This window comes from Lampetra fluviatilis, unplaced genomic scaffold (genome assembly GCF_964198595.1).
Source record: "Lampetra fluviatilis unplaced genomic scaffold, kcLamFluv1.1 SCAFFOLD_140, whole genome shotgun sequence".
Taxonomy (NCBI): domain Eukaryota; kingdom Metazoa; phylum Chordata; class Hyperoartia; order Petromyzontiformes; family Petromyzontidae; genus Lampetra; species Lampetra fluviatilis.
In genome coordinates this window covers 137,501-150,223 of record NW_027620713.1, presented here as the reverse complement: position 1 = coordinate 150,223, position 12,723 = coordinate 137,501, and the positions used below count along the sequence as shown (strand labels likewise).

The 12,723-nt window shown below is 59.6% G+C and overlaps 1 protein-coding gene across 1 annotated transcript in view; it reads right to left on the bottom strand.

Moving 5' to 3' along the window:
* Nucleotides 1-8,830: 8,830 nt before the first annotated feature.
* POP5 (POP5 ribonuclease P/MRP subunit) overlaps nucleotides 8,831-12,723 on the bottom strand; it is an 11,789-nt gene continuing 7,896 nt past the window's right edge. Inside the window, exons 4-5 of the mRNA XM_078884823.1 lie at nucleotides 12,019-12,102; nucleotides 8,831-9,029 (exon numbers count right to left, since the gene is read on the bottom strand). Coding sequence (XP_078740949.1) covers nucleotides 8,926-9,029; nucleotides 12,019-12,102 — 188 coding nt within the window. The 3' untranslated portion in view covers nucleotides 8,831-8,925. The remainder of the gene's footprint in view (nucleotides 9,030-12,018; nucleotides 12,103-12,723) is intronic.

The window sequence follows — 12,723 nt, the reverse complement described above, 5'->3', positions numbered from 1 at the left end:
AAATATGATAATTGTTTTTATTACCCTTCTATCTGGCAACAAAACTGACACCTTTTTTTACAAGGAGTCATGCTTGCATAGACCACAATACCTGCAGTCGTAATGCAAACAAAACACACAACTTTGATAATGTATGTGCACTGTCCTTGAAGTTGATTGGTCCACACCCGAGACAGCTTTCCTTAGAGCCTAGTCTCACATGGTCCTTGAAGTTGATTGGTCCACACCCGAGACAGCTTTCCTTAGAGCCTAGTCTCACATGGTCCTTGAAGTTGATTGGTCCACACCCGAGACAGCTTTCCTTAGAGCCTAGTCTCACATGGTCCTTGAAGTTGATTGGTCCACACCCGAGACAGCTTTCCTTAGAGCCTAGTCTCACATGGTCCTTGAAGTTGATTGGTCCACACCCGAGACAGCTTTCCTTAGAGCCTAGTCTCACATGGTCCTTGAAGTTGATTGGTCCACACCCGAGACAGATTTCCTTAGAGCCTAGTCTCACATGGTCCTTGAAGTTGATTGGTCCACACCCGAGACTGCTTTCCTTAGAGCCTAGTCTCACATGGTCCTTGAAGTTGATTGGTCCACACCCGAGACAGCTTTCCCTAGAGCCCAGTCTCACATGGTCCTTGAAGTTGATTGGTCCACACCCGAGACAGCTTTCCTTAGAGCCTAGTCTCACATGGTCCTTGAAGTTGATTGGTCCACACCCGAGACAGATTTCCTTAGAGCCTAGTCTCACATGGTCCTTGAAGTTGATTGGTCCACACCCGAGACTGCTTTCCTTAGAGCCTAGTCTCACATGGTCCTTGAAGTTGATTGGTCCACACCCGAGACAGCTTTCCCTAGAGCCCAGTCTCACATGGTCCTTGAAGTTGATTGGTCCACACCCGAGACAGCTTTCCTTAGAGCCTAGTCTCACATGGTCCTTGAAGTTGATTGGTCCACACCCGAGACAGCTTTCCTTAGAGCCCAGTCTCACATGGTCCTTGAAGTTGATTGGTCCACACCCGAGACAGCTTTCCCTAGAGCCCAGTCTCACATGGTCCTTGAAGTTGATTGGTCCACACCCGAGACAGCTTTCCTTAGAGCCTAGTCTCACATGGTCCTTGAAGTTGATTGGTCCACACCCGAGACAGCTTTCCTTAGAGCCTAGTCTCACATGGTGTTGGACCAGATGACGCCAAAAGGCGCACAACTCAAAGACAACGCACCATCAGAGTATGAGAGCTCTGGGTGAAGCATTTACACCATTGGAACCTCATTTGCCAGTAAAAAATATGTTAATTGATTTTTTACCCTTTAATCTGGCAACAAAACTGACACCTTTTTTACGAGGAGTCATGTTTGCATAGACCACAATACCTGCAACCCATGTGAGACTGGGCTCTAAGGAAAGCTGTCTCGGGTGTGGACCAATCAACCCATGGAGACCCAGGAGATCTACACGGAGACCCATGGAGACCCACACAGAGACACGCACAGAGACACAGAGACACACACAGAGACCCACACAGAGACCCACACAGAGACACAGAGACACAGAGACCCACACAGAGACCCACACAGAGACCCACACAGAGACACACACAGAGACCCACACGGAGACACGCACGGAGATCCACACAGAGACCCACACAGAGACACACACAGAGACACACACAGAGACACACACAGAGACCCACACAGAGACCCACACAGAGACACAGAGACACACACAGAGACCCACACAGAGACACACACAGAGACACAGAGACACACACAGAGACCCACACAGAGACCCACACAGAGACCCACACAGAGACCCATGGAGACACACACAGAGACCCACACGGAGACACACACAGAGACACACACAAAGACACAGAGACACACACAGAGACCCACACAGAGACACAGAGACACACACAGAGACCCACACAGAGACCCACACAGAGACCCATGCAGAGACCCATGGAGACCCACACAGAGACCCACACAGAGACCCACACAGAGACACAGAGACACACACAGAGACCCACACAGAGACACAGAGACACACACAGAGACCCACACAGAGACCCACACAGAGACCCATGGAGACCCACACAGAGACACAGAGACCCACACAGAGACCCACACAGAGACCCACACAGAGACCCACACAGAGACACACACAGAGACACACACGGAGACCCACACGGAGACCCACACAGAGACACACACGGAGACCCACACGGAGACCCGCACGGAGACACAGAGACACACACAGAGACCCACACGGAGACACGCACGGAGACACGCACGGAGACCCACACGGAGACCCGCACGGAGACACAGAGACACACACAGAGACCCACACGGAGACACGCACGGAGACACGCACGGAGACCCACACAGAGACACACACAGAGACCCACACAGAGACCCACACGGAGACACGCACGGAGACACGCACGGAGACCCACACGGAGACCCACACGGAGACCCGCACGGAGACCCACACGGAGACCCGCACGGAGACCCACACGGAGACCCACACAGAGACCCACACAGAGACACACACAGAGACACACACAGAGACACAGAGACACACACAGAGATCCACACAGAGACCCACGCAGAGACACAGAGACCCACACAGAGACCCGCACGGAGACCCGCACGGAGACCCGCACGGAGACCCGCACGGAGACACGCACGGAGACACGCACGGAGTCCCGCACGGAGACCCGCACGGAGACACGCACGGAGACCCGCACGGAGACCCGCACGGAGACCCGCACGGAGACCCGCACGGAGACCCACACAGAGTCCCACACGGAGACCCGCACGGAGACCCACACGGAGACCCACACGGAGACCCACACGGAGACCCACACGGAGACCCACACGGAGACCCACACGGAGACACGCAGGGAGACCCACACGGAGACCCACACGGAGACCCACACGGAGACCCACACGGAGACCCGCACGGAGACCCACACGGAGACCCACACGGAGACCCACACGGAGACCCACACGGAGACCCGCACGGAGACCCACACGGAGACACACACAGAGACCCGCACGGAGACCCACACGGAGACCCGCACGGAGACCCACACGGAGACACACACGGAGACCCGCACGGAGACCCACACGGAGACCCACACGGAGACCCACACGGAGACCCACACGGAGACCCACACGGAGACACACACAGAGACCCGCAGGGAGACCCACACGGAGACCCACACGGAGACCCACACGGAGACCCACACGGAGACCCGCACGGAGACCCACACGGAGACCCGCACGGAGACCCGCACGGAGACCCACACGGAGACCCACACGGAGACACGCACGGAGACCCACACGGAGACCCGCACGGAGACCCACACGGAGACCCGCACGGAGACCCACACGGAGACACACACGGAGACCCGCACGGAGACACGCACGGAGACACGCACGGAGACCCACACGGAGACACACACGGAGACCCACACGGAGACACACACAGAGACCCGCACGGAGACCCACACGGAGACCCGCACGGAGACCCACACGGAGACACACACGGAGACCCGCACGGAGACCCACACGGAGACCCGCACGGAGACCCGCACGGAGACCCGCACGGAGACCCACACGGAGACACGCACGGAGACCCACACGGAGACCCGCACGGAGACACGCACGGAGACACGCACGGAGACACGCACGGAGACACGCACGGAGACCCGCACGGAGACACGCACGGAGACACGCACGGAGACCCGCACGGAGACACACACGGAGACCCACACGGAGACCCACACGGAGACCCACACGGAGACCCACACGGAGACCCACACGGAGACCCACACGGAGACCCACACGGAGACCCACACGGAGACCCACACAGAGAGACACACACAGAGACTGACACAGAGACCCACACAGAGACACAGAGACCCATGGAGACCCACACAGGTGTGGTGGGTGGGGTGGTGGGTGGGGTGGTGGGTGTGGTGGTGGGTGGGGTGGTGGGTGGTGTGGTGGGTGGGGTGGTGGGTGTGGTGGTGGGTGGGGTGGTGGGTGGTGTGGTGGGAGGTGTGGTGGGTGGTGTGGTGGGTGGGGTGGGTGGTGTGGTGGGTGAGTGGGTGAGGTGGGTGGTGGGTGGTGTGGTGGGTGGGGTGGTGGGTGGTATGGTGGGTGGTGTGGTGGATGGTGTGGTCGGTGGTGTGGTGGGTTGGTGGGTGTGGTGGGTGGGGTGGTGTAGGTGGGTGGTGGGGTGGTGTGTGGGTGGGTGGTGTGGTGAGTGGTGTGGTGAGTGGTGTGGTGTGTTGGGTGGTGTAGTGGGTGGTGTGGTAGGTGGTGTGGTGTGTGGTGGGTGGGGTGGTGTGTTGGGTGGTGTGGTGGGTGGTGTGGTGGGTGGGGTGGTGGGTGGTGTGGTGGGTGGTGGGGTGGTGTGGTGGGTGGGGTGGTGTGGTGGGTGGGGTGGTGGGTGGTGTAGTGGGTGGTGTAGTGGGTGGTGTAGTGGGTGGTGTGGTGGGTGGTGGGGTGTGTTGGGTGGTGTGGTATGGATGTGGTGGGTGGAGTGGTGGCTAGGACAGTGATGTGTGCTGGCTCACAACACCGAACCCCCAAGGGACTAACACAGCCAACCACCACATCACAGAGGGGACAGTCTGTAGGGGGCCACTGCCCCCCCCCCGTCACGTCCACCCCCTCCACTGCCCCCCCTCCTCCTCACCCCCCCCCCCCCCCGCGCCTTACCTGAGTGACCATCGGCTAAATCCCCGGCTCACCGCCGCACTGGGTTACCCGCGCACACACACTCCCGCGTACACCGCCGTGTGCACACGCTCGCCCCTGCAGGCGCTGGTTTATCACCAAATGCTCACTCAGCCAAGTACAAACGGCAATGTGAATGTGCGTGCGTAGCTCAGGGTGGTCAACGCCCTCTAACCCGCTTGCCAGAGGTCGCAAACGGGTTTTGATTCCTTACCCGTACCCGGCCGCACCAGGGTCGCAAACCGGTACCCGTACCCGTACCCGACCGGGTACGGGTAGCCGTTCCCTACCCGTACCCTTCCCAAAATGAGTGACAAACGGTGACTCACCAGTGACTCACGGCCTACCCGTACCCGGCCGCACCAGGGTCGCAAACGGGTACCCGTACCCGGCCGTACCCGTACCCTACCCGTACCCGGCTGGGTAACGGGTAGGGTACGGGTATCGGGTACCCGATTGCGACCTCTGGGATGAAGCCACGTTGCAGGCGCGGGTGGGTTGATTCTAGTAACTTGAATTGTGAGAAGAGACAAGACGTTGGGAAATGAGTGACAAACGGTGACTCACCAGTGACTCACGGTCTACCCGGCTACCCGTACCCGGCCGCACCAGGGTCGCAAACGGCTACCCGTACCCGGCTGGGTACAGGTAGCCGGGTATCGGGTAGGGTACGGGTATCGGGTACCCGGTTGCGACCTTTGCCGCTTGCACACACCAAGGGTAGCGCTCAAGGGCAGCGCGGATTTGCGTGCCCGTCTCAACGTCGATGCCACTGTTGTTGTTTCGGATATACGCGTTAGCGGTTACGTTTTAATAAACGCGCGCGTGCCTTATGCACACGCTCAAACCCTGGATCTTGTGTGTGTGTGTGTGTCTTGCAGGGTTCATAATGTTCGTGTTGAAAGATGTCGTGTCCAGTACAGCTGATGGTTTGGGTTCAAATTCTAGGTTTTGTGTGTGTCTCTCTCTTACCATCAGCCCCACCAAAAACACATTGTCCTGCGGAGGGAGCTGGTAGGAGCGTTGGGTTGCTCGGTCAATGGCCTGCAGGATCAACAATGGCCAGGGCGTGGTGGTGTATTCCGCAAATATGGCCGACTGTGAGGGCGGCACAAGCCGGCGTGAGTAGGTGAAACGTTGAGTTTTATAAGGACACCACGGGGTGACCAGCCCCTCCCCACCCAGCGCCACCCCTCCCACCCTCCCCACCCAGCCCCTCCCCACCCAGCCCCAACCCTCCCACCCCCCCACCCAGCCCCACCCAGCCCCACGCAGACCCTCCCCACCCAGCCCCACCCTCCCCACCCAGCCCCTCCCTCCCCACCCAGCCCCATCCCTCCCACCCCCCACCCAGCCCCACCCTCCCCACCCTCCCCCTCTTCACCCAGCCTCACCCCTCCCATTTTTGGATGCACGACGGACGGACGGACACAATAATCCCCTGTGGGCTGCTGGTGTAACCAGGAGGTTCCTACCAGTACTAAGCGCCTGCCTGGGTGTTTTGTACCATCGGACACTCCACCCCCACAACTCCCAATCGGTGATGGGGCAGTTGTGGAGAGAGTGGAGAGTTTCCCACTTACCTGGGCAGTGTGCTCATGACCGGCTCCGGTTTGACAGCAGACGTCTCGCTCCGAATCAGTCGAGCGGCAATATCTTTTCATCGGTTGCGTAACGCTGCTGTGTGGAAGCTACCTGGTCTGTCGCTCCGCACGAAGCTTCGGGTCCTCTCGGCCACGGTCATTCCCTCTCCATTCTCTACGCTTGCGAAACGTGGACCCCCCCTAATGGAACATCTTCGCCGATTAGAAATATTCAGGCTGGCCTGCCCTACGATCCATCCTGGGCTCGCTGCTGACAGGAGGTGGTCACGGGACAGACCCAGCAGGTGCCACGGGTTGGTCGACTGAGATGAACGGTAGATGCACCACCAGCTGTACCCCCCCTTCTGTGCCAGGCTAGGTGCAGGTCACGGGACAGACCCAGCAGGTGCCACGGGTTGGCCGACTGAGATGAGCGGTAGATGCACCACCAGCTGTGCCAGGCTAGGTGCAGGAGGTCACGGGGCAGAACCAGCAGGTGCCACGGGTTGACTGCTGCTGTGCCAGGCTAGGTGCAGGAGGTCACGGGACAGACCCTGCAGGTGCCATGGGTTGACTGCTGTGCCAGGCTAGGTGCAGGTCACGGGACAGACCCAGCAGGTGCCATGGGTTGATTGCTGTGCCAGGCTAGGTGCAGTAGGTCACGGGACAGACCCAGCAGGTGCCATGGGTTGACTGCTGTGCCAGGCTAGGTGCAGGATATCACGGGACAGACCCAGCAGGTGCCACGGGTTGACTGCTTCTGTGCCAAGCTAGGTGCAGGAGGTCACAGGGCAGACCCTGCAGGTGCCGTGGGTTGACTGCTGTGCCAGGCTAGGTGCAGGAGGAGGTCACGGGACAGACCCAGCAGGTGCCATGGGTTGACTGCTGCTGTGCCAGGCTAGGTGCAGGAGGTCACGGGACAGACCCTGCAGGTGCCATGGGTTGACTGCTGTGCCAGGCTAGGTGCAGGTCACGGGACAGACCCAGCAGGTGCCATGGGTTGACTGCTGTGCCAGGCTAGGTGCAGGAGGAGGTCACGGGACAGACCCTGCAGGTGCCATGGGTTGACTGCTGCTGTGCCAGGCTAGGTGCAGGAGGTCATGGGACAGACCCAGTAGGTGCCATGGGTTGACTGAGATGAGTTGCACACAGACACAATACACACAGACACACACACGCCTACTTACACAAACTCTCACCAAACTCACTCTGGATAGGAATGTCAGGCTGATACCAGGTACACAAAATGACCATCGGTTTTGCTATAAACTCGTTTAATTACCACGCAACACAGCATCACGTAACATGGGATACTCATTCAAACACTCACTCACACACTCACTCACCCACTCACACACTCACACACTCACTCACACACTCACTCACTCACTCATACACTCACTCATTCAAACACTCACTCACACACTCACTCACACACACACTCACTCACACACACACTCACTCACACACTCACTCATTCAAACACTCACTCATTCATTCAAACACTCACTCACACACTCACACACTCACTCACACACTTACTCACTCAAACACTCACTCACACACTCACTCATTCAAACACTCACTCACTCGCACACACATTCACATAGTCACTCACACACTCACACACTCACTCATATACTCATACACTCACTCACTCACTCATACACTCATTCACACACTCACTCACTCACACACTCACTCACCCACACACTCACTCACTCACACACTCACTCACCCACACACTCACGTACTGACTCACATACTCCCTCTGTGGGTGTGTCTGTCCATCCACGTGTCTGAGTGTGCCTGTGTGTGTCCATCTGTGTATCTGTACTCACTGAACCCTCTCCACTCTCCACTCTCTCCCCCTCCACTCTCCACTCCCTCCACTCTCTCCCCCCACTCTCCACTCTCTCCACTCTCCCACCACTCTCCCCACGCCCCCCGCCCCGTCAGGAGGTCTCCCTGTCCGCTCCGAAGAGCTCCCCCACTCTCCCCACCACTCTCCCACCACTCTCCCACCACTCTCCCACCACTCCCCATCAGGAGGTCTCCCTGTCCGCTCCGAAGAGCTCCCCCACTCTCCCCACCACTCTCCCCACCGCTCTCCCACCACTCCCCATCAGGAGGTCTCCCTGTCCGCTCCGAAGAGCTCCCCCACTCTCCCCACCACTCTCCCACCGCTCTCCCACCACTCCCCATCAGGAGGTCTCCCTGTCCGCTCCGAAGAGCTCCCCCACTCTCCCCACCACTCTCCCACCGCTCTCCCACCACTCCCCATCAGGAGGTCTCCCTGTCCGCTCCGAAGAGCTCCCCCACACTCCCCACCACTCTCCCCACCGCTCTCCCACCACTCCCCATCAGGAGGTCTCCCTGTCCGCTCCGAAGAGCTCCCCCACTCTCCCCACCACTCTCCCACCGCTCTCCCACCACTCCCCATCAGGAGGTCTCCCTGTCCGCTCCGAAGAGCTCCCCCACACTCCCCACCACTCTCCCCACCGCTCTCCCACCACTCCCCATCAGGAGGTCTCCCTGTCCGCTCCGAAGAGCTCCCCCACACTCCCCACCACTCTCCCCACCGCTCTCCCACCACTCCCCATCAGGAGGTCTCCCTGTCCGCTCCGAACAGCTCCCCGCGGTCGTCAGCACTGTCCAGCAGCGGAGAGCTCAAGGCCATGGCACCTCGCAGCGCCTCCCTCTCCTCTGGGAACACACACACAGTGACACACACACACACACAGTGACACACACACACAGTGACACACACACACACAGTGACACACACACACACAGTGACACACACAGTGACACACACACACAGTGACACACACACACACAGTGACACACACACACACAGTGACACACACAGTGACACACACACACAGTGACACACACACACACACAGTGACACACACACACAGTGACACACACACACACAGTGACACACACACACACAGTGACACACACAGTGACACACACACACAGTGACACACACACACAGTGACACACACACACACACAGTGACACACACACAGTGACACACACAGTGACACACACACACAGTGACACACACACAGTGACACACACACACAGTGACACACACACAGTGACACACACAGTGACACACACACAGTGACACACACAGTGACACACACACACACAGGACACACACACAGTGACACACAGTGACACACACACAGTGACACACACACACAGTGACACACACAGTGACACACACACACACAGTGACACACACAGTGACACACACACAGTGACACACACACACACAGTGACACACACAGTGACACACACACACACACAGTGACACACACACACACAGTGACACACACACACAGTGACACACAGTGACACACACACACAGTGACACACACAGTGACACACACACACACAGTGACACACACAGTGACACACACACACACAGTGACACACACACAGTGACACACACACAGTGACACACACACAGTGACACACACACACAGTGACACACACAGTGACACACACACACAGTGACAGTGACACACACACAGTGACACACACACAGTGACACACACACAGTGACACACACACAGTGACACACACACAGTGACACACACACAGTGACACACACACACAGACACACACACACAGACACACACACACACAGACACACACACAGTGACACACACACACAGACACACACACAGACACACACACACACGGCCACCGTGAACCCCACCCACCCACCAACCCACCCACCCACACGGCCATCGTGAACCCCACCCACCCACACGGCCATCGTGAACCCCACCCACCCACCAACCCACCCACCCACACGGCCATCGTGAACCCCACCCACCCACCAACCCACCCACCCACACTGCCATCGTGAACCCCACCCACCCACACGGCCATCGTGAACCCCACCCACCCACCAACCCACCCACCCACACGGCCACCGTGAACCCCACCCACCCACCAACCCACCCACCCACACGGCCATCGTGAACCCCACCCACCCACCAACCCACCCACCCACACTGCCATCGTGAACCCCACCCACCCACACGGCCATCGTGAACCCCACCCACCCACCAACCCACCCACCCACACGGCCACCGTGAACCCCACCCACCCACCAACCCACCCACCCACACGGCCATCGTGAACCCCACCCACCCACCAACCCACCCACCCACACGGCCACCGTGAACCCCACCCACCCACCCACCAACCCACCCACCCACACGGCCACCGTGAACCCCACCCACCCACCCACCCACCAACCCACCCACCCACACGGCCATCGTGAACCCCACCCACCCACCAACCCACCCACCCACACGGCCACCGTGAACCCCACCCACCAACCCACCCACCCACACGGCCATCGTGAACCCCACCCACCCACCCACCCACCCACACGGCCATCGTGAACCCCACCCACCCACCCACCAACCCACCCACCCACACGGCCATCGTGAACCCCACCCACCCACCAACCCACCCACACGGCCATCGTGAACCCCACCCACCCACACGGCCACCGTGAACCCCACCCACCAACCCACCCACCCACCCACACGGCCATCGTGAACCCCACCCACCCACCAACCCACCCACACGGCCATCGTGAACCCCACCCACCCACACGGCCATCGTGAACCCCACCCACCCACCCACCCACCCACACGGCCATCGTGAACCCCACCCACCCACCAACCCACCCACACGGCCATCGTGAACCCCACCCACCCACACGGCCATCGTGAACCCCACCCACCCACCCACCCACCCACACGGCCATCGTGAACCCCACCCACCCACCCACCAACCCACCCACCCACACGGCCATCGTGAACCCCACCCACCCACCAACCCACCCACACGGCCATCGTAAACCCCACCCACCCACCCACCAACCCACCCACCCACACGGCCATCGTGAACCCCACCCACCAACCCACCCACCCACACGGCCATCGTGAACCCCACCCACCAACCCACCCACCCACACGGCCATCGTGAACCCCACCCACCAACCCACCCACCCACACGGCCATCGTGAACCCCACCCACCCACCCACCCACCCACCCACACGGCCATCGTGAACCCCACCCACCCACCCACCAACCCACCCACCCACACGGCCATCGTGAACCCCACCCACCCACACGGCCATCGTGAACCCCACCCACCAACCCACCCACCCACACGGCCATCGTGAACCCCACCCACCCACCCACCCACCCACACGGCCATCGTGAACCCCACCCACCCACCCACCCACCCACACGGCCATCGTGAACCCCACCCACCCACCAACCCACCCACCCACACGGCCATCGTGAACCCCACCCACCCACCAACCCACCCACCCACACGGCCATCGTGAACCCCACCCACCCACCAACCCACCCACCCACCAACCCACCCACCCACACGGCCACCGTGAACCCCACCCACCCACCAACCCACCCACCCACCAACCCACCCACCCACCAACCCACCCACCCACACGGCCATCGTGAACCCCACCCACCCACCAACCCACCCACCCACCCACCCACCCACACGGCCATCGTGAACCCCACCCACCCACCAACCCACCCACCCACCCACCCACCCACACGGCCATCGTGAACCCCACCCACCCACCCACCCACCCACACGGCCATCGTGAACCCCACCCACCCTCAGTGGTGCACGCCTTCAACAGCTGTTCCTGGCGCTGTTGGTGATGCCTCAGAAGGAACTTCTGACAGGTTCGGATCGTACCTGAGGTACACACAGACAAAGGTCACCCGTGTAGCCCACGCAGGGATGTTGGGGCAAGTGCTCTCTCGCACTCGCACACTCACTCAGACAAATACACACACCAACTTATACACACACTCACTCATACACTCACTCATACACTCACTCACTCATACACTCACTCATACACACACTCACTCACTCACACACTCACTCATACACTCACTCACTCATACACTCACTCACTCATACACTCACTCACTCATACACTCACTCACTCAATCATACACTCACTCATACACTCACTCACTCATACACTCACTCACTCATACACTCACTCACTCATACACCACTCACTCAAACTCACTCACTCTCGCACACTCTCACATACACTTACACACTCACTCAGACAAATACACACACCAACTTATACACTCACTCACGTCACTCACCCACCCACTCACTCAACCACTCACCTACCCACTCACTCAACTACCCACTCACTCGTACACTCACTCACTCACCCACTCACCTACCCACTCACTCACTCACCCACTCACTCACTCAACCACTCACTCACCTACTCACCCACTCACCCACCCACTCACTCACTCACCCACCCACCCACTCACTCACTCACTC